The sequence below is a fragment of the Lynx rufus genome, unplaced genomic scaffold (genome assembly GCF_022079265.1).
Source record: "Lynx rufus isolate CCGP_SWC_20201006 ecotype Redwood Valley unplaced genomic scaffold, mLynRuf1.p SCAF_6, whole genome shotgun sequence".
Lineage (NCBI taxonomy): Eukaryota > Metazoa > Chordata > Mammalia > Carnivora > Felidae > Lynx > Lynx rufus.
In genome coordinates this window covers 98986952-99009534 of record NW_025814878.1, presented here as the reverse complement: position 1 = coordinate 99009534, position 22583 = coordinate 98986952, and the positions used below count along the sequence as shown (strand labels likewise).

At 38.0% G+C, this 22583-nt stretch overlaps 1 protein-coding gene across 3 annotated transcripts; it reads right to left on the bottom strand.

Moving 5' to 3' along the window:
* Positions 1-131: 131 nt before the first annotated feature.
* RHAG (Rh associated glycoprotein) lies at positions 132-21887 on the bottom strand. 3 transcript variants are annotated; one of them, XM_047102622.1, is made up of 12 exons: positions 21694-21780; positions 15501-15599; positions 13839-13954; positions 13209-13392; positions 12460-12610; positions 10305-10452; positions 10034-10200; positions 8400-8537; positions 7685-7806; positions 3293-3366; positions 2844-2917; positions 132-849 (listed from the first exon to the last, which is right to left on the bottom strand). In XM_047102622.1, exons 4-12 carry the CDS (start codon positions 13370-13372, stop codon positions 817-819), a joined length of 1071 nt encoding a protein of 356 aa, XP_046958578.1. In that variant the 5' UTR covers positions 13373-13392; positions 13839-13954; positions 15501-15599; positions 21694-21780; the 3' UTR covers positions 132-816. The 3 variants fall into 3 exon arrangements, with proteins under 3 accessions (XP_046958578.1, XP_046958577.1, XP_046958576.1); XM_047102621.1 differs by lacking the exon at positions 13839-13954; XM_047102620.1 differs by lacking the exons at positions 13839-13954; positions 15501-15599 and having other exon boundaries at positions 21694-21887.
* Between the last annotated feature and the right edge of the window lie 696 nt (positions 21888-22583).

Sequence of the window (22583 nt, the reverse complement as noted above, 5' to 3'; positions counted from 1 at the left end):
TAAATATATAGTAATAACTTATTTGAATTGAATATGGATTAAATATGAGGAGAGTGTGTGTGCGTGTGTGTGTGTGTGGTTGTTACTAAAATGAATTCCAAACACCAAAGAAAGGAGAGCCAAAGACAATGTTTTAATTTATAATAAAATAACATTTAATTTATTGGAATTTTATACAAAATAGACTTTGGTCAGATAGCATTTGAGCTCTTGATGCAAATAGTAAACATGCAAAAGGAATTTAGGACAAGAATTCAAGCAAAGACATAACATTACTAACTAGACTATTTTTAAATCAAAAAGCACCACCAAAACAATTATATTCTTGCTTTACACAATACTTTTCTTTCATATTTCTTATATAGATTTATTATAGATTATATTATTGGCTTCAGTTTTACAATTTTGGGATTGAAGACATAGTATGCATATTAAGAATCTTACATAATCAGAGTGTGTTGATTTCTTTGTAAATTTACCTCTATTGGAAAAAAATATATACAAGAGTATACATGGAATTTCACCCTATACCAACCCACTGGCAGAAGTAGTCTGGGAGTCCTAAAGAGAATCCATTTGAACATCTGTTTCATAAGCCACATCCTTCCAACTAAAGAATCATTGAGTATCAAGAGATAGCACCAGTCTGTGTGAAGAATTTTTACAGTGGACATTTGGGGCTCAGGACCTATCCATTCTGTTCAATGTTCTCGTTGGATGCTGCCTTTAAAAAATTTAAACACGATTCTAGATAATGGAAAAGGAAGCTGGGGCACAGGAGGTGTTTGGTCTTTAGGTTCCGGATGGTTGTGGTTGTCACATGTGCTGATGATTGTCTTGTTTGCTGACCTTGAGGACATTTAAAGAAAACAAGGTTAGGGCACTAATTTCTTTCACTTTGGGCTCTCAGAGGTTAGTACTGAAACAGAGGTATATTCTGTAATTATTATCCAAGCTTACAAAGAATTGGGGATAAAAATTGTTTGCATTGGGGAAAAATAAAAGAACAAAAACATTTATCCCACTCACCCTGACTGCATTCTTTTTCCCAAACCTGTTATCCCTGAAAGTCCCACTGAAGACATCAAAATATCTATCACTCTTCAGCTTTGCAGGAAATAATTTGGGGGAAATGTGAATGGAGTAATGAGTAGACACTGGAGGATAGAAGGGGGCTGATGTTTTGTTATTCGTAAAACCTCTCATGAGATTCTTTGACCTTCCATATTCTACCTGCTTTTGACCACTCTTATATATTGTATAGAATCTAATGCCACTGTTCAGGATTCGTATTATTTTTATGAGGAGCTGTTTACTGCTCTCAGAGGAGCAAAGGATATTGGCCAACTATATTCTGTCTTTTCTTCATGTCCTTTCTGCTTCGGAAAAGACCATAACTTCTGATTTTATCTGCCTGGACACATTGTCTCAAGTTCTCTCTATAAATAGGCAGTTTATCCAATTTTATCAAAAGGATGCCAGACAGACATTTAGGCTTCTGTTGAACAAAACGTTCACTAATATAGTCATCACTTACATCCTTAATTAGAACACTGTAGCAGGGAGCAAGATAGCTTTCCTAGATTTTATTCCTGAATTCCATGAGGAAGAAATCAAGAAGGAAAGTCTAAATTTGGTTGATTCTTCCTAAGAGCAGCATTTTGGGAGTCTCAAAAATCCTACTATTAAAAATTTTCGGGGCGCCTGGGTGGCGCAGTCGGTTAAGCGTCCGACTTCAGCCAGGTCACGATCTCGCGGTCCGTGAGTTCGAGCCCCGCGTCGGGCTCTGGGCTGATGGCTCAGAGCCTGGAGCCTGTTTCCGATTCTGTGTCTCCCTCTCTCTCTGCCCCTCCCCCGTTCATGCTCTGTCTCTCTCTGTCCCAAAAATAATAAATAAATGTTGAAAAAAAAAAAATTAAAAAAAAAAATTTTCAGGCAGTTTAACCAATAGTGGAAACCAAAACTCATCTTCCTGGTATCTTATTCAAAATATCAACTTTTATAAAGAAAAAAGTAAGAAATGTAAACCCCACCATAGTTTTTATTAAACCGTTGGGATAAACTTCAGTTATCCAGGGGCGCCTGGGTGGCTCAGTCTGTTAGGGGTCTGACTTCGGCTCAGGTCATGATCTCGAAGTCAGTGAGTTCGAGCCCTGTGTCGGGCTCTGTGCTTACAGCTCAGAGCCTGGAGCCTGTTTCAGATTCTGTGTCTCCCTCTCTCTCTGACCCTCCCCCGTTCATGCTCTGTCTCTCTCTGTCTCAAAAATAAATAAACAGTAAAAAAAAATTTAAAAAAACAAACAAACTTCAGTTATCCAATCATTGGATCATCACATTTAGGAATAAAAACTTGTGTGTGTAAGTCTTCCTAAGAGGGTAAATTCTTGATTTCTTAAAAACAGGTTCCACAATTAAATAATGAAGAAACAACATGCATTTTTTTTTAAGTTATATTGAATCTGGCTGACTTCTTTGTTTGGTAAATGAGACCTCTGCCCAATGTGGAGCTTGGACTCACAACTCCTTGATCAAGGGTCACATGCCCTATCCATTGAGGCAGCATGGAACTATGGGAAGGTGAGGGCAGTTAGGGAGAGGGGAAGAGAAGAAAAGGAAACCATAAAAGACTTTTAAGGATAAAGAACAAACTAAGGGTTTTGCAGGAAGGTGGGTGGGAAATGGGCTAGATGGGTGATGGGCATTAAGGAGAGCACTTGTGATGAGCACTGGGTGTTGTATATAAGTGATGAATCACTGAATTCTGCTTCTAAAACCAATATTGTACTGTGTGTTAACTACCTAGTTTAAATTAAAAAAAAAAAAAAAAGAACACTGTTCAGTACCTCCCAATAAACAGAATCATCAAAGAAGTTCCTCTCAGATGGTTGTCCACGGACAATGAACTTGAGAATTAAACCTGTGAGAAGAGGGAGAAAAAAAGTCACATTATGATGCTGAAGAGGAAAACCTATTTGCATAGGTAATAAAAATAGTGAGATAAGGGGCACCTGCCTGGCTCTACCTGTCAGTAGAGACTCTGAGTCTCAGGATTGAGTTTGAGCCCCAGGCTGGTTGTAAAGATTACTGAAAAAAATAAAATCTTAAATGTTTATATATATATATATAAATATATATATATTTCTAGTTATACAATCATCCCCTTGAGCTTATATGATTCACGATTACTTTACTGTCAGAGTTTAGAACATTTTCAAATTTACCACTTGATATGTTTATTATCTATTATGCGGATAGAATGAGGTACATGGGAGTGTTTTCTTTTCATTTTAACCTGTGATCAGCCCTCCAACAACTGCCGTTCCGATGGAAGAACCTAGAGCAGCTGCCTGCATGGCCATGGTAGACCTAGGAAGACAAAAGAAAAGAAGAATGTTGTTTTTCCAGGCTACCAACTAGCAAATCTCATTTCCTGAGGGAATGGATGCTAGCCATCTTCAGGTCAGAGGGCAGCATTACACCAGCAAACAAATGTTTGTTACAATTTTTTTTTATTTCCTATTTTCATTTTCTTTGAAATTCTTGAGCAATGTTAAAAAGTCCTTATAAGCACATAAGAAAAATTACCTTTCCCTTTAGGAGGGATGAAAAGATCTAACTTAGAAAGAGTTTAATATTTTCTAAAAATATAGTACCAGGTTTTGATCCTCAATCCAATTCATTCAACAAATATTTATTGAGTACTCACTCTGTGCTACATTCTCTTTTAGGCACTGAGGATGGAATAATGTACAACATGAGTTTCCATCTTTCCCCACCCCATCCCAAAAGAAACAATTGTAATTAAATTTAAAAAATCAATAATCAGGGGCTCCTGGGTGGCTCAGTGGGTTAAGATCTAACTCTTGGTTTCAGCTCAGGTAATGATCTCATGGTTGGTGAGTTGGAATCCCTCATTCGGCTCAGTGCTGACATCAAGGAGCCTGCTTAGGATTCTCTCTTTCCTTCTATCTCTGTGCTTCCCCTTCTCTTTCTCTCTTTCTCTCTCCCTCCCTCCCTCAAAATAAATAAACTAAAAAAGAAAAGTTTGAAAAAAATCAATAAAATCAGAAAAGTTAATTTTAGCATATATCATAGAGACAACTCATTGAATACAGTAAAAAAAAAAAACTCTGTAAGTCATCTTAGATGTAGTTACCTTAAAATAAAATTAGTAAAAAAAATACCTCATAATATTTGGGAATGGAAGAATGTAATAAAAAGCTATTGAAGTGCATAAGGTTGTTATATGAGTGACAAAAGGACGAGGAGTGTGAATATCCTTTTAGCACAGTACCTCACTCTTAGCAGGAAATTCATAAATAGCTGTTGAAGGACTGAATGAGTGTTTATGGGAAAGTAAACATTTGGAAAATGAGAGTATCTTGGTGTTTCATCATCATCCAAAGGACAGAAGGCACTAAACTCAGATTTCATTTTTTCTCTTCATTTGAAGTGTTTAAATTTTTTCTACTATATAAAAAAAAAAACATGACCATTGTAAAAATATGAGACCATTGTAAAAACATGAGAAACCATTAATCCAGAACATGAAGAAAAAAATTTAATTTCCCTCAAATCTTAGTCACAATAAAAATGTAAAATATAAACATATATTTTTACAAAATGCAATCATGTTGTAATATTGATTTTCCCAGGACACTTGGGTTGCTCAGTCTATTAAGTATCCAACTCTGGATTTCAGCTCAGGTCATGATTTCACAATTCATGGAATCAAGCCCCATGTTGGGCTCCCTTCTGACAGCAGTGAGCCTGCTTGGGATTCTTCTCTCCCTCTCACTCTGCCCCTTCCCTGCTCACATGTGTGTGTGAATGCTCTCTCTCTCTCAAAATAAATAAATAAACTTAAAAAAAAATAAAACTGATTTTGCCATTAAATCTTCAGTGCCTTTTGATGTCAGTAAATGTAGACCTGGATCATAATTTCAATTGCTACCAAGTACTACACTGTAAAAATGTACTGTAATTATAGCTCTATAGTTTAGATACTTGGGTTGTTTCCAATGTTTCATATTTTTAAAAATGCCATGAGAACACATCCTCTTATGAAATGCTTATGAATTTGTCCAATAATTTCCCTAAAATAATTAGAAATGAAATTATTAGTAAAATGAAATTATTAGTAAAAAATTATATACTTCTTAAGGGCTTTTCCAAATAGAAAAATGCATAATTAAAATCCCCATTATTCTACTTTAGCCACCATTCAGTATCATCATTCATTTAATCTTTCAATTTGGTAACTGAAAAATTAGTAACTTGTGTTAATTTGCATTTCTTTGATTACTAGTGAGGTTGAATATTTAATATATATTTATTCATTTGATGTTTTTCTTTTGTAAACTGCCTGTTAATTTTATCAGAACTTGCCAAAATCTTTTCCAAGGTATTAAAAAATATTTTTTGATGAAAAGATTTCCAAGATTACATGGGCTTGGAAAATAAACATTAAGAGCATTATTAGAATTAGGCTGCCATAATGTTCGCAGATGTCCCTTAAGAATACTTACTTCTGGGACACCTGGGTGGCTCAGCTGGCTAAGCATCCAACTTCAGCTCAGGTCATGATCTCACAGTTCGTGAGTTCGAGCCCCACATCAGGCTCTGTGCTGACAGCATGGACCCTGGAGCCTGCTTCAGATTCTGTGTCTCCCTCTCTCTCTGCCCTTACCTCACTCATGCTTGGTCTCTCTCTCTCTCTCTTTCAAAAGTAAATAAACATTAAGAATACTTACTTCTTATTCAATGCTTACCAAGAAACCTGATTTGCATTTTAATATTCTGAATAGAAACATCTGAGTAAATAGTCTTGGGTCTTGGCCAAAATATTTTGTCTGGTGTGTGAGATGTATGTGAATTTCACCCAGGAAAGATGTATGTGGATTTCACCCACGTGAATAGACCTTCCAAGGCTCATCATCCAACCCCTCTGCTTTCCCCTCTCCCCCCACCACCAAATCCCCCTGAGTACGTTGAGAAGTGGTTGCCAAACCTGAATACCGAAGCACTAGACTCTCAACCATGGAACCTTCCCCAAATTTGGCCACCCAGCAAGACCCAGCCTGTGAGAGCCAGATAGTCTTGTTTTATTACATCCATGGAACTGGTACAAGCATGATGCTCAAGAATTCCTTTATGTCTAATCATGAGCGACATCTTAAGAGTGTTTGCAGTGTTTATACATTATAGCATTTAGGAGTTGAGCTCATGGACTCATGCGTTTATCATGTTTGATTTGCATTAAAATATGTTTGCATTTAGTCTCCACAGATGTTAGGTCCTGGAGAGAACTGCAAAAAAATATGGATAATTCTGGGGTTGTTCTCCAAATTTTCAAAAGGGGCAAAAAAAGAAAACAAACAGAAGAAAGGGGTCAACTATACACATGAAAGTAGAAGCAAATTTCTGTTGAGTAGTAAATGTGATTAAACTAATTTTTCAAATATTTGTCATTACTGGTCTCAACAGAGTTGAATTTTAATCTGTTAAAATTAAAGAAATTTTTCTTTTCAAATTATTCAGCTCTAGTCAGGAGTCACTTTGATACATTTTCAAACATATTCACCTTATCTTCATGCTTTCAATTGGCTTTAAAAATTGAGCATTTTGATTCTTCCTTACTTAATCTCTGAGTGATCCGGACTGTGTGATCTTCCTACCTGTTTTGCATCGATAACATTCATATCAAACTGTTCCAATCTTGTTGCCTAAAAGTGACAACTGATGGCTTATGACATCACTTTTACTGTCTTGGATTTGACTGATAATTGTTCTTCCTCCAGCCATTTAAACCCTATGCCCCTTTTGGGAAGAATCTAGGTCTGTTTAGAGTTGAAGAGATCTTAGAGACTAAATACTATGATTCTCTCATTTTATAGAAGAGGAAATTGAGAACCACAGAGGCTGAGTGAGTTGTAAGGCCCCATAATTAGTCAATAGCAAAGCCTGAGCCATATGCCAGTCTTCCTGATTCTCCAGATCCAGCTGCTTTCTACATTATGTGAATTCATTTTTCTATGTGTTGATTATATGAAATGGCAGCTCAGCTCATCGCAGATGCCCCCTCCTTCATTTTGGTGAGAGCAACTAAAAGAGCAAGCCTACTGTATTCTGACTGTGATTATCAAATTGCCAAATTTGCTAGAAGACACTTGCCTATGGTAGAAAAATTTAAAATAACACTGTTAAGTAAAAACAACCAACCAACCAACCAACCAATGTTAATAACATTAAGTTAAGACCATCTTCCCTTACAATTCTATTCTCTCAATTGTGTCTCTTTTGCTTCAGTAAGGACAATACTTACGAACTATGGACTGGATTGGTAAAGTAAAAGCTGTCTCATTACCAGATTCCTCCAAGAGTGAGATAAAACATCAGACCTGGAAAACCTGGGTGGCTCAGTCAGTTAAGTGTCTGACTCTTGATTTTGGCTCAGGTCATGATCTCATGGTTCGTGAAGTCAAGTCCCAAGTCAGGCTCTGCACTGACAGCACAGAGTCTGCTTGGGATTCTCTCTCTCCCTCTGTCTGTCTCTCTCTCTGCCCTTCCCCTGCTCACTCTCTCTCTCTCAAAATAAACAGATAACCAAAACCAAAACCAAAAGCAAAAAAAAAAAAAAAAAACATCAACCTCAGGGTGCAGGAAAACCCATTCTTTAACTCACGTCTTAGATGCTCCCAAGGCTATCGCCACAATGCTTGCGAGGCCTCCTACCACACCAGGTAAGCCATGCAGGTTATGAACACCACATGTATCATGGATCCTCAGTTTAGTGGTAAAAAATGGCTAAAATTGTAAAAGGAGGAAGTTTTGTTATTTTGTTAGACATACAGAGTTTTATAACTGAAGGCAGTGATAAGGCAGGAAAATGTTACTATAGCCCAGTTTGACATCCGTATCTAAATCCCACTTAAGTCAAAGAGTCTGAATACATTGGTGGCAAAACTACTCATGTGAGTTTTTAGTAGATGGATTTGAAGTGAGTGATTTTAACTCTTCCTCCTTCTTACCTACTGATATCCAAAATCCCCTTCAAAGGACACACAGTCCTTCATTATGCAAAAACAAACAAACGTCATCAACAACAAAAACTTGAATGGAACTGCTCTGAAGAAAGTAACACAAGTACTTAACATTCAATTCACACTAATTTATAAATAATTGATATCAAATTCTTTCCTGGTACACAGAAGAAGTCAGAGGACAGCAGAAACCATTGTACACGGAAATGTGAGTGGTATTTCTGACAGGAAGGGAAATGACCCTGAAATAAGGAGAGATGCTGATGAAAGGAATTTTCCCAGCTTTTCTCTATTGGTGGGATGTCAGAAGATGATGGTGCAGATCAAAGTCTGACTAAGAGCACTTGTCATACTTACAGTCAGGAACTTGAACCCAAACACAGAGACAATTCCTGCAATGCTCCCAATGATCATAGAACCATACGGGTGGATCTTCATGTCTGCACAGGTGCCCACAGCAACTCCTCCAGCAAGGGTTGCGTTCTGAATGTGAACCTGCATGGAGCACAGAAACACGAATGGAGTGAGCTGAACGAAGGAGACTTCAGAAGGAATGAAGGAATGTATCCAGGGTTGGATGGACTCCATGGCACATTCTTCAGTTCAAAGGGCTATGGATTCTTTTCTAAAAATAGGGTTCTTTGTAATTACAGAAGGCCTTTCTTCCAAGCAGCTGTTTGATACCTTTCTTGCTGGGGTTCCTTGGTAGTGCCTGAGTGATCTGGTTAGTGAGACAAGTTTGGGGAGGGACTTGAGGAAAAACAAAAGAGGTTGTAGTGGGAGGCTTGGGAGTGTAGTGCAATTATTCTAGCAGTGTTATATCTATTTATTCAGTTTGGGGGATGCATTTGTGGTTATCATGAACCAAAAGAGGTCTGTGGTTGCTGTGTGCTTTGCGGAGTCCATGATATTCCAACACTCGAGGAATATAGAGACACCAAAATGTGCACATTGTACATGAAAGACAACAGCTTTCACATGTGTCACCGTGCTGAGAACCTTTAAATATGGTGGAAAGAGTGACCAATTTCCTTTTACCAGAATTCATCAGAAAGATTATCTTCTCACTGATCTGCCTAAGGAGGAAAGTTCATCAGTGTTTTAAAAGAGCAGGACTGAGCTGTGCGTGTGTGTTTTTTTTCTTTTCTTTTGTTTTTAATTTTCTTTCATTAAGCAATTTGTACAGCATTGAAATCCATGTCCTTAGCTATGCCTGAAGAAATTACAATATCCTTTTCTTCCCTGAAGCTGGAAAAGAAGAGCCGCTGATGTGCAGATTACTCCTTGACTGACATTTCTCTAGCTCATAGGTCAAAAACTCAAGAGACCAACTTGGGAGGATCTTAAAAAATGTTTTGTTTTGAAGTAATTTTAGACTCATGTAATAGTTGCAAAAGTACTGCAGTTTCCATATATCCCTCACCCAGTTTCCCCTAATGTTAACATCTTACATAATCATGAAACCAAGAAATTAGCATTGATAGAGTACTATTAATAGTCTTATTTGAATTTCACCAATATTCCCATTAGTGTCCTTTTCCTTTTCCAGGGTCCTACTCAGGATCCTACCTTGTCATTAGTTGTTGTTCCTTTGAGAGGGACATTTGCAGCTTAGGAAAACAGAATCAACTTGCACCCTCCTCCTCCCTCATTCTCTTTTTCTACTTTTGGCAAGTCCTGTTTCTAAGGAAAATTTTCTAAGACCTTGGAGACAGTCAACTCTATCATTAAAGAAATATGTCTCAAATCTTTGATTTTTGCATGACTATATTCCCTAATAGACTGTCAGTTCCTTGAGGACAGTTTTTTTGATTTGCCACAACACAAATTTGATGAAGAAACAAATGCATGTTCTTTTCAAAATATTCTGCAAGGTTTGCCGTGTTGTGATTTCCTGCGGCGGCCCAGCAGCGATGCAGACATGACCTGCGCATCCGAGCAATCGTCAACATCACTTAGCGAAACTTCCATGGTGGTTAATCTGCCCTTACCATATCAAGCCTGCCTCTCTTTTCAACAAGGCTGGAAAATGCATAGGCTGTGAGCACACAGGCGACAAGAGAGAAGTATGTATTTACGATGGCCATGTACTGTTTCTCTCCAGTTTCAGCGATGACTGAATTAAAGCTGGGCCAAAACATCCACAGGAAAAGAGTTCCTGCCGGGAACCACAAAAAGGGATATTAATTCTGGAAATGGAAGACAGTCGCAGGGAGGCAGTTTGCCTTGGGAACTGAATCAGGCGAGTCCACCTCTACTCACCAATCATGGCAAACAGATCTGAGTGGTACGCAGACTTCTCCATCTCGTGCCCCTTTCTCAAGCTTGGCTGATACAGGATGCCTGCTACCGCCAAGCCAAAGTATGCCCCAAAAGCATGGATGGTCATTGATGCTCCGATGTCAGAGGCCTGAGGACCAAAACATGCACGTTATTAGAGGTGAGATTGAGTCTCACTTCGGGAGGAAAGTCAATGAAAGGACTGCTTCATTGGTTAAACAATAATTTTTAAAAAATTAGAAGAAAATATAAGTCAATGAAAGGAGGATAAAACAGGATAATGAAATTTAAAAAAATACAGGCTTTGGAGACACGCAGAACTGACTTTCAATCCTAGGTCAGGTACTTCCTTGCGATGTGACTTTAGACAAATTACCATATTTCTCTGGATCTCTGCTTCTGTAAAGTGGGAAATATTACTCAGCTAATATAGCTATGGTGAGACTTAGTGAGACCATGTTTGTAAAGTGGTAGGTCTTTGTGGACACTCCATTCATTTTAGGTTACTTCTCCAGGTTAGGGAATTCTTAGTGAAATAACTATGCACTGCACTTGTTTCAAAAAAAACAAACAAACAGGTTTTTGCATTCATTTGACATTATAGTTAAAGCTCATTTCATTGCAATTCAAAGACTTGAAGCTTTAAAAAGCCTGAGTCTTCCCCATATGTTTTCATTCTGTTATATGATGACATGAAAGCCAGATAAGGTCCAAGATTCACTTGAAGCAATCTATTTAGTTCCCTCTTGAGGACACTGTATGAATTTGACCAAATTTTCTACATTCTCCTGTTCCTAGGGGGAAAGTTTAGAGTGCCAAACCTGCTGCTTAGCTCTTATTATACTTATTAAGTACAATTAAGGTAGGAAAATGATACACATTTATTAATTTATGTAAGACTTTCATAGTTGATAAACTCCTATGTACCTTTCAGGTCCAGTTTAACTGTCACTTCCTCAGAGAGGTCTTCCTTGATTCCACTAAATTAGGTCTTCCAGTTATGCTGTCTCATAGCCCCCTCTACTTATTTTTCATAGCATGTATTGCAATTTATAATAATATTTGTGTATGTGTGTGTGTATGCATGTGCCTATAGGTGAGTGGGTCATGCATGATTATCTATTTGATGTCTGTCTCTCTCACTGGACTGTAAACCCTATAAAGACAGGGACCTTCACTGTTTTGTCTGTCATCACAATCACATGACACCTGGAAAGTTGTCAAAAATATTTTCTGTTGAGAGGGGAGTTGGATGGAGGGGATGGGTTAAATAACTGATGGGGATTAAGAAGAGCATTTGCTGATGAGCACCAGGTGTTGTACAGAAGTGTTGAATCACTATATTGTATACCTGGAACTAAAATTATACTATATGTTAAACAACTGGAGTTTTGTTTTGTTTTGTTTTGTGGTTTTTGTTGTTGTTGTTGTTTTTATTTTAGGGAGAGAGAGAGAGCACGAGCAGGGGAGGGAGCAGAGGGAGGAAAAGAGACAGAGAATCCTAAACAGGTTCCATGCGCAGTGCAAAGCCTGACACAGAGCTTGATTCCATGACCTGAGTCAAAATCAAGAGTCAGACGCTCAACCAACTGAGCCACCCTAACTGGAATTTAAATAAAAATTTAAAAAATTATTTGCTGTTGAATTAAATGTTCAGTACTGGAGAGTGCCCAGAAGTATTCTATTAACTGTTCTTAGGGGGAATCAATGAACTTTTAAAGGTAGGGGAAAAATTTAGGCTTTAACAAATGTCTTAGGAAGGGCAAGGTCACCTAGTAGTTGAAATATAAATAGGAATTGATCATTGATAGGAAATATAATGTAATAAATAGAGTTGTGGAGTTAGAAAAATCTGGGTTTAAATCCATATGTGGGACAGTTTTTCAGTATCTGTGATGATTAGTTGTAATTTGTAACAAATAATAATACCCAGGTTATAGTGTGGCGGTGACAGTGAAAGGAGACAATGTTGATGAGACTCCTGGTTTATGATAGGCACTTGAATAAGTGATGGGTGTAATTATACTTGCTGTGCTATCATGCTCACTGATGTTTGTCCCTATGTAGAGTGGACATCCATTAGGTGTAACCAGAACTGATGTCCAAAGCTAGTAAGTATAAATCCTCTAATCCTTACCTTAAATATCTCACCAACCAGATATTCATTGCCAACAAAGGCAGCAATTTCTAGTATTGTCATGGCCAGCATTTGGGTTGGACTTATTTTTCCCAGGACAGCTCCAAAAGAAATCAAGACTGTGGCTGTACTGAGGTCTCCATTTATCATGCTAAGGGAAAAAAGGAAAGAATACATTGAAGAATAAGGCACACCCAACATAAAACACAGAGTTGGGATTTACTATAGCACCATTTTATCCAGAGTGCAAGTCCTGCTCCCCTACTGCTTCCCATCAGGCACTCCTCCCAGGCACCCTTTCACACACTCCACTTTCTATCTTCCATGCTCTCTAGCTGTTCCAATGTTTCCTTTATTTTGACCTACCTGTTCTTGATCTCACTGAGGTTTTCCTTTATTTTTGTTGATCTGATAAATGAATTACTTTCTACAGTGTTTACCTTTCAAAATGTAAATATAAAAAAGTAGCTAATGGAGGATTTTTGCCCCCTGTAGCTGAGATGGAAGGAATAATGTTTTTATGAAAGGGGATTTATCTTATCTTTAAAGTCAAACTGGAGAAGATATAGACACGAATGTATGACCCTGCTCAGTACAGCAAGGTGTTGATTCACATCCTAGGATCCCAATATTCTTCTCTTGTCTAAGGGGGACAATGTGCCAGCTGGTTCAGAGGCTTACTGACAAGAGACTAAGCAGAGAAACAATTGCTCTGAAAACACAATGGTTGAAAAATAAGGGATGCTCACTTTTTGATTCCAATGTGAATTTTCTGTCCATGGTTGTGCACGATCCCCCACATAAAAGTGCCCCATTGGAGGCCCAAAGCAGCAATGAGTAGATTGATGCCCACACTACTGAAGCCATAATTTTTCAGGAAGGTCATGAGGAAGCCAAACCCAACAAATATCATTACATGTACATCTTGGAACACTGCAAAAAAAAAAAAAAAAAAGTAGCGGAAAAAATTCTGCGTAAAGGGAAAATTAAGAAAATGTTAACATCATGAAATACCCCATTTATTAAATTTTACATCCTTTACGTAAAACACTGCAAAGAGACACCATTAACTGGGCAGCCAAAGGCTGGGTCTCAGTGCCAGCTTGGCTCCTTACCAATCATGATGACCTTGGGTAACTATTCAAGTTTTTCTTGGAATACTATGTGCTCTCATACCCGTGTGCCTCTCCCTGAAGAGTTTTCCATTCCTTTCTACCTGAGGAAAACTTTGCACAGAACAATGCAAACATCACCCCCTCTTGCAGACCTTCCTAGTACTCCCAGGGAAAACTAATATTTCCTCTTCCACACAGCATTCTGTACATACTTCAACTTTAACATTTGCCACACTGTGTTAGCATATATTTGGCATGCATCACCCTGTAAGAGTTCCTTGATGAGGTGTTTATCTCCTGCACCAGATTTTGAGTTTCTTGACTGAAGGGATTAGAACATAGTCATCTTTTGCTCTCCAGGATTTGGCATAAAAATCTGCCTATAAGATAAGAGGCAATAATGACTAAATGAATGAGCTTCAGTCTCCAATGATCAAATCTGTATAATAGTACCAGATTATTGTTGAAGTCCAGTATGATAATGTCTTTGTTAGCACTTTCTAAGCCAAAGCAAAAAAAAAAAAAAAAAAGTGCTGTATCCTCTCGAGGAGCAAATACTTTACTTAGTGTTTGGAAATGTAAGCTAAGGTCCCCCAGTTCTATTACATGATTGTGTGACCTTGGGCAAGTCACTTACTCTCTCTGAGCTTCAGTATTTTCATCTGCAATACTGAAAAGGCCCTGTTTCACAGAGGAACTCTGTGTGAGATAACCTGTGTGGGAAGGAGTGTGCAGTAGAGCACTATATAAATAAAACATAGGATCAAAAACAAATAAAACATATGATCAAATATGAGATAGTGGAAACATAGGCTTTTCCCTCAAGAAAGGGGTAGCTTCATTAGCGAGACATGCATTTGGTTGAATCCCATGAAATGGAAATTTTTACATTAAAATTATCAATGAAAATGATTAAAGTATTGGCAATTTCTTGTGGTTCAACCTAATAGATACACAAAGCAAACTGAGGTCAAATTGGGCACAAATATAAAAACAGAGAGACAAAAAGAAAACATTTAAATGTTGGATTAATATTAATCATTGTGGCCAGGGGTTTAAGTGAAAATAGGCATGAGAGAGGACATTCCTAAAAAACATATCTCAGAGGAAACTGATGTTAGAATCCAATTAATTCGTCTGAAGGGTGGGCTTAAAATTTGAATCCAGGCCTGACTCCACCAATTCCTCTATGCATTGAGCACTGTAGGGATTAACAGAAAAATAATGAAGGCAGAGTGTTGGCCTTCCAGGCTCTCAGATACATGTTACTACCCTTTGGCTCTTTCTACCTCTGTCCTACCATTAGGTTCAGGAGACAGTGTGTTTGAGGTTGGGAGACGATGACACTCAGGTTTGTCTGCTGTAGGATATGCTGTGATACGCTGCTCAGATACCTCCTTTAGAAATGGATAACTTATTTTTCCATTTCCCTAGATGTAGGGAGTCCTGCTACATGAGAGTCTTAAGCTCTCAATTCTCTCTGGAAAATATTCTTGTCAAGGTCACAGCCTTTTCCTGGAGTAGCCTGCACCAGAGAGAAGAATGCTGTGCAGTCCTAGTTGGATAAGGCAGATTGATGACTATTTCACCTATGCCAGCGTTTTGGCTGACCACCCTCATCTCATATATACCCAGACAACTTTGGGATTGGGGCTTTACAAGACCTGTTGATGGGCAGTGGTCAACTAACATGAACCTGTTTGGTTTTTGAAGTATTAAGTGACCATATATATTAACTGTGTGCTCAGATGGTTTTTTTCCCCTCAAAGCTTATTCTTGCTTTTCGCCACAAGGGGGCTTAAGAACCTCATCTATTATTTAAGTTGCTATAGAGAGCTCACAAAGTTGTGAAAACTCTTGACATCATGATTCTGTATAAAAAGTATGGATAAGAAAGAGCTATAAACAATTAGGATTATGTATTACCTTTTATCCTGCTCTAAGATTTTGTGGGTGGGGACTGGAGGGAGGGCCATGAGATTAGTTCTATGTTGTAAGAAGGCCATCAAAGGAAAAAAGTATTCTCTGTAGAAGAAAAGGAGATTGAACTTTTGTAAAGTCTTCCAACAGGTTTTAAGAATTGCCAAGACTTGTCTGAATCACATATTCTTAGTAGAGTGTGATTTTTGTCTCCCCAGTAAATGTGACAATGTCTGATATTTTTGTTCTGTTTTACATCCACCTTTATCTTGTGTTAGGATATCTTGCAAGCTCTGATAACTCAACATGTTTAAAATACAACCGATGATTCCAACTCACTTTCTACCACCACTAGCACCAAATGAATGAATCAGACCCCTCCTTTCCTTCTATTTCCTACATATGGCTGTTGCCTCGAATGTCCTCTCCATCCCAAACCCAACACTTCTTTACCTGACAAACTTCTATACACCCTTCAAGAACCAGATCGTCTGCACAGTGTTACTGGTCACAGCTATAACATGGTGAATACCCTCCCTTATTTTATTTTCTTTGCTTATGTGTTTGTTTTGTGATTCTATGTGCTCGCATGCCATTTATTCAAATAGAGTATTGAGCAAGCACTGCCAATTAGGCACTCTTTCAAGAGAAAGTGAATCCAAGTGTGAAGGCAGTAATCATGATGTGGCTAACAGACCCCAGCAGAAAGTCTGGCACCTGTACCTTTTCAGGAAATGCCTCAGATAAGCAGGAATAAATGGATCACTGGTAAGGACCATTGAGAATTTGTCTGACTGGGACCATCAGGACCTTATTCAGAAAAATTGTTTTTCTCGATCAAGTGGTGAAAATTGTTCAGCTGGCCAATTAGAACTGGTGGCTTTCTTGTTTTGTTTTGTTTTTTAATGGTTAAGGGCTGGCATGGTGTTTGCCAGGCATGTAACTTTTTTGCTCTTCTAGAGTTCCAGTCCTTGGAACCACTGGGATTATATTCTGAACTCATGTTTTCTGAGAAGAAGGTATCCTTAGGGTGGCATCTTTACTCCCCACCTCCCAAATATTTTAATTTCACATATTTCAAATATTTAGAAAAATAGTACAATGAACATCTATGTACTATTCACCTAGATTTATCAGTTGTTCCTATTTTCTATATTTGTTCTCTCTCTCTCTCATAAGATATATATACACATTTTCCTAAGCCATTTGAAAGTAGGATGACATTTTGTCCCCAACCTCTTTAGAATGAGTTTCCTAAATAACCATAACACCATCCTCACATCCAAGAAGTAAGACATCAATACAATAATATTATCTAATACAGTATCTATATTCAAATTTCCCCAACTATACCCAAATTGTTCTTTTATAGGATTTTTAACTCATTATACATTCAACTGTCATTCATTTTTTTTTTGTTTTTTTTGTCATGTGTCTTTATTTTTCTTTAATTTTGATCGGTTCTCCCACATGCTTTTTATTGGTGGTGGTGTTCTGTCTTTTACATAGAATGTCCCACAATTTGGATTTGTTTGACTGTTTCGCCATAATTAGAATGAGACTAAATATTCTGGGAAGAATATTCTACAGATAGTGCTGTGTACTTCCCATTGTACCACACCTGGTGGCGCATAAATTTTGTCCTATTATTGGTGATGGTAAATTTGACCACGTGGTTAAGACTGTTCTGCCAGATCTCTTCACCATAAATGTACCTTATGCCCTGTAAAGGATAAGTAGTCTGTGGGGCAATTCTTTCAAATGTGTGTTCTCCAGTAACTTTACGTAGTGGTTCTTGCATTCCTTGAAGAGTCTTGCTGGAATCAATTACTACATTTTTAATTTTAAAATTATAATTTTCTATATCTATTATTCCTTTTGTATTAATTAGTTGGCATTCTTTTGTGAGGAAGAGTTTCCTCTTTCTCCCCTTGCCTGCTTTGGGGAATATTTCTATGGGTTCATTGGCTCCTTTATCTTTATTTCAATGAGTTACTATTACCATCTGATTATTATTTTTAACTCTCTATTTATCTCCAACTTGTCTAGTTGGTGCTGCTTCAAACAGGATCCTGTGTTCTTTTGGCATCCTCCCATTAGCTGTTACACCCTTGGCTTACCTTGTCTTTCTTCGCCCTGACCTTGAACCAACAATTTCTCCAGTGCGCCTCTGAGTGGGGAATGGTATTTAACTTCTAGGGTTTGGGTTTTATTTGTGCCCATCGCTTCCAGTCCTTTCCAGTACACAAAAACTATTCAATCAAAGGCAACACATAGGGTTCTACTGGAGGCTGATATCTTACTGTTAGGTTACAAACTACAGACAGTATGTTAATTCAGGAATAGTAACAATTCCAGGTAACACTTAGAGTAACAGCAAGCAATTCTTTAGGAATCATTTACACTGCACAAATTAGTTACTCTTTGCCTATAACATATCTAGATTTGCTGAATCTTTTGGTAATAAATGAACTGAATAGTATCTGAGTAAATATAGAAACAAATTCTTAAATGTAGATTTTTAAAAATAAATCATTGTACTTAATCCATTACTGGTATTGAAATTCATAAAATAATGTCTAGTGCTGTGTACATCCTTTGTCAGTTTACCTATATCTTCAGTGGTTCTCAAAGCGTGATCTGCAGACATCTGGGGGTTTTGGAGACACTTTTAGGGAATCTGAGAGGTGAAAACTATTTTCATGATAATTCTACAGTGTAATTTGTTTTTTGTGTGTGTGTGCGCTAATATTTCCAGAGAAGGTGAAATAAATATACGTAAAACTACAGGCACTTTAGCCTGGGTGAAAGCAGTGGCATCAAAGTGTGCTGGTTGTCGTGGGATTCTTTTTTATTTTTTTTTAAAAATTTTAATGTTTATTTGTTTTTGATAGACAAAGAGAGACAGAGCATGAGTGGGACAGAGAGAGAGGGAGACACAGAATCTGAAGCAGCCTCCAGGCTCTGAGCTGTCAGCACAGAGCCTGATGTGGGGCTTGAACTCATGAGCTCTGAGATCATGACCTGAGCTGAAGTCAGACTCTGACTGAGCTACCCAGGCACCCCTTCTCATGGTATTCTTTTTTTTTTTTCAATATATGAAATTTATTGTCAAGTTGGTTTCCATGCAACACCCAGTGCTCATCCCAAAAGTGCCCTCCTCAATACCCATCACCCACCTCATGGTATTCTTAATGACCACTCACTTGCAGGAAAAAAAGTAGGTTTCTTTCTTTCTTTCTTTCTTTCTTTCTTTCTTTCTTTCTAAGAGAGAGAGTGTGCAAGTAGGGGAGCAGGGAAGAGGGGGAGAGAGGGAGAGGGAAAGAGAGAGACAGAATCCTAAGCAGGCCATACACTCAGTGGAGCCTGACAGGGGTGGGAGGGGGGTGGAGGACTTGACCCTGATCCTGGCATCATGACCTGAGGTGAAATCAAGAATCAGATGCTCAACTGACTGAGCCACGCAGGCACCCCAAAAATGCAGGTTTTAATTAGGAATTCTTTTATGAAGCAGCAAAAATTATTAATTTCACTACTGAACTCCTTCTACGTGTCCTTTTCCTATTCTGTATGAGAGTGTGCTGAAATGCAATTGTACATAAAGCACTGCTGAGACATGTGGTCATCTCAGAAAAATGGCACTTTTGTTATTGTTTGAGTACCAACTGAATGAGCAATTTTTTTTTATGGAACTCTATTTTTACTTGAAATAAAGACTGACATAAACTATGGTTTTTCAGACAGGTATTGACATCGTCTAAAAAATGAATGAGGGGAGGCTGTCCTTTCAGTGAAAAGAATCGACAGTATTTGTTGCCAGGGATACATTTTGACTTAAAAAAAATTTAGAATTTCAGAGTTTGTGTCTGCCACTATGAGCTTATCAGCTTCCTGATAGTTCTCAAGGGTTTTCTGGTGAGACTGTTGGTAATATTAACAAGTATCCTCTTCTGTTATTATATGATGAAGTATGTCCATGTTTGGAATATTTGCATAACTGTGAATGAGTATTTTTCAAATGATTGATGCACACTATAACAAGATCTCACCTTGGTAAAAGCTCTACTGAAAGTGCAAGAGAGGGGCACCTGGGTGGCTCAGTCGGTTAAGGTTAAGCGTCTGACTTCAGCTCAGGTCATGATCTCAGAGTTCGTGAGTTTGAGCCCCGCGTCGGGCTCTGTGCTGACAGCTCAGAGCCTGGAGGCTGCTTCAGATTCTGTGTCTCCCTCTCTCTGCCCCTCCCCCACTCATGCTATGTCTCTCTCTGTCTCTCAAAACAAAAAAAAAATTATAAAAAAAAAAAAAGTGCAAGAGAGACCAATGGATTTTAATGTAACAGAGTAGAAAACGATCATGGACATGGCTTTAATGTCCCATAGATATTAAAGATGTGTGTCTGCAGAATCTCTAATAAAATGCTGACAGGCCTCAAAGGGCCTTCTCCTTAAACTCTCCTTTTCTCTGCTCTGTCTGTATGTTAACAAGGATTAGCAGACAGTCACAGTAGAACTTCACTCCTTGTCAAATTATTTGCTTCAGCAGTGTGACCAATACTTTGCTAGGAGCCATGAAGGCCAAAAAATCATAGAGTGCAGCTTGTTTCTCAAATGAGTGTCTATGGAATCATTCAGGACATGAAACATGATATTCAGATGTGCCACAGACTTCCGTGGCTGTGCCTTGGGATGGGCTGTGTGACACCATGTATTGCCCCACTAGGCAGAAAAGCATAGCAGGATGCAAGCAATGAATAAACTCATATCTAATTGACTTTACTTAAAATATAAATTAATATTCTGCTTCACCTATTTGTGAAAAACTCATAACTTTTGCCACACCGCATCTGAGAACTGTTGTAACACACGTTGACTTCCTCATGCAGAAGCAGAGCCTTCCCCATACTGGAATCCCCCCACTTGGTGCAATTCACACAGTATGAGGCAGGTACCCCCAAGGGTCTGACTTGAACATTTCTTAATAAGTGAATGTTAAATAATCTTCTCTCTAATGACTTACGCTGTCACCTAAGTTTTGTGTGAGTCAATTTGAAATGTAAGGAAAAATGTAGAAAATGTAGAACAAAAAATATGTATGTTTAACCATAATCATGTAGCTTTTAGGGCTATTCCACAAAGTATTTTATCCGGCGGTAATATGGCTGAGTCATTTAGCAGTGGTAGGTCATAATGTCTGCATGAGAATACTCCCCGTTATATAAACTTCCTCAAAAAATGTAGCAATGAGGGAATGAATGTCATATAGTCTTTAAAAAGCTTAGACATATACTATAGAACTTTAATAAGCATTGCTACTATTTTAAACATTTAATAAATTAATAGATTTAATCATTAATAAATTAATATAAAATTTATGTGTGCCTTATTAAAAAAATACAATGTATATAATAGGGATATATTATCACCTCCCTGCCTGGTTAATGATGTAATGAATATGCCTGGCTCATAATAGGCAGTCAGTTAACAGTAGTTATTAACGTTATATTAACTATTTCATAGCCTTCCCTGTCAAACTTGAAACTATATACCTTCTTTTCATCAGCAACCATTCCGGAGGAAGGATTCTGCTTTCAAAATATGTTAGGTGCTCACACTTGCTTCCCATTGCTAAGGAACAAATTACTTTCCTTTTAGAGCATTATAAAACCCAGAGTACATCCATTTACTTCCTATACCATTGATAATACCACTTCTTATACCTTAGGGCCCCCACATGAAATCCATGTTCCCTTCTCAATACTTCACTTTGCTTCTACTCTCTCCTTGAAAATTACTTTTGACTCTGTTGTTGTGAATGTATTTTTGTGGGGTGGTGGGTGATATTTTTATACCTTACAAAACTAGGGATCAATTTAAGGGAAAATTAATGTCATTTAGCAGATATAGTTAACGCAAAAGATTGACCAATTATTTTAATTTTTGCCTTCTTGTGCTGATATTTTAATAGTCTCAGATTCTGTCCAAACACATTAACTACAGAGACCATTGCCATGGGCCAGATACTTCAGCACAAACTTATAATAATACCCTCAGCACTCATAAGTATCATAAGTTCTATAGGGTGTTCCAATGTGGCACTCAAGTGGTTACAGAATTCAAAGAGTTCACATTCTAAGTCCCCCAAATGGGTTCACATTCTAAAAACCCCAAAATGTATAATAAGAAGTAGATTGCCTACTCACGAGAATGTAACTCAAGAAATCTGTCCACTTTTGTTGAGTTGGTGGTGTTGGGTTGCTGGAGATTGATCTGCTCCGTTTCATACTCGACAAAGTATCCAAATAAAATAATCATGGCAACCTCCAAGACGATGGCCACCACAGGGAATTTGAGCTTCATGTTTGTGGAAAAGGACAGAGGCACACTGAGGGCTTCACAGGCTGTGGGAGGTTGATAAGACTGCTCTCTGTGTGGAATCAGGCTGTCTGTTCAACTCACTCCAATGACATTGCAAGAAAAAAAATGGGCAAGACTGATGAAAACACCCCCACTTCTTGGGGAGAATTATGCTCTGTAATCAGATTATTCTGAATGCTAGTTTGAATAACATACAATGTAGATTGGAAGAAGCCAGGTGAAGGAAATGATCTATTGCACAGAAGTGTCTAGAATCTTATTTACTTCTTCAGTGCTTATTGTATGGCAGGCACTGAGCTAGGCTCTGTAGGAGACATAGAACTAAAAGAATATAGAATGGGTCTATTAACTTCCAGAAATATAAGCAAATGATTGTATAAAAACAGGTAATATAATAGTGGTTATAAAAGTATTAGGGAACATACATAAGGCAGCAATTTATTTGGTCTTGGGCTAAGACCACTAGCACATAAAATGATATTGATGAGGACATTAAAAAATAAATAGGTTTGGGGCACGTGGGTGGCTCAGCTGGTTGAGCGTCCGACTTTGGCTCAGGTCAGGATCTTGCAGTTTGTGAATTCAAGCCCCGCGGCGGGCTCTGCGCTGACAGCTCAGAGCCTGGAGCCTGTTTCAGATTCTGTGTCTCCCTCTCTCTGCCCCTCCCCTGCTCATGCGCTGTCTCTGAAAAATGAATAAACTTTTTAAAAATTAA

What these genes read in the sequence shown, in the direction of transcription:
- RHAG (XM_047102620.1), bottom strand. Translation starts at nt 21,850, where the DNA reads ATGAAGCTCAAATTCCCTGTGGTGGCCATCGTCTTGGAGGTTGCCATG. An exon ending in TGGTTGGTGAGATATTTAAG is followed by an intron (nt 10,453 to 12,459) that starts GTAAGGATTAGA and finishes TTTGGTCCTCAG; the next exon opens with GCCTCTGACATCGGAGCATC. An exon ending in GCCTTGGGAGCATCTAAGAC is followed by an intron (nt 3,367 to 7,684) that starts GTGAGTTAAAGA and finishes TTGTCTTCCTAG; the next exon opens with GTCTACCATGGCCATGCAGG.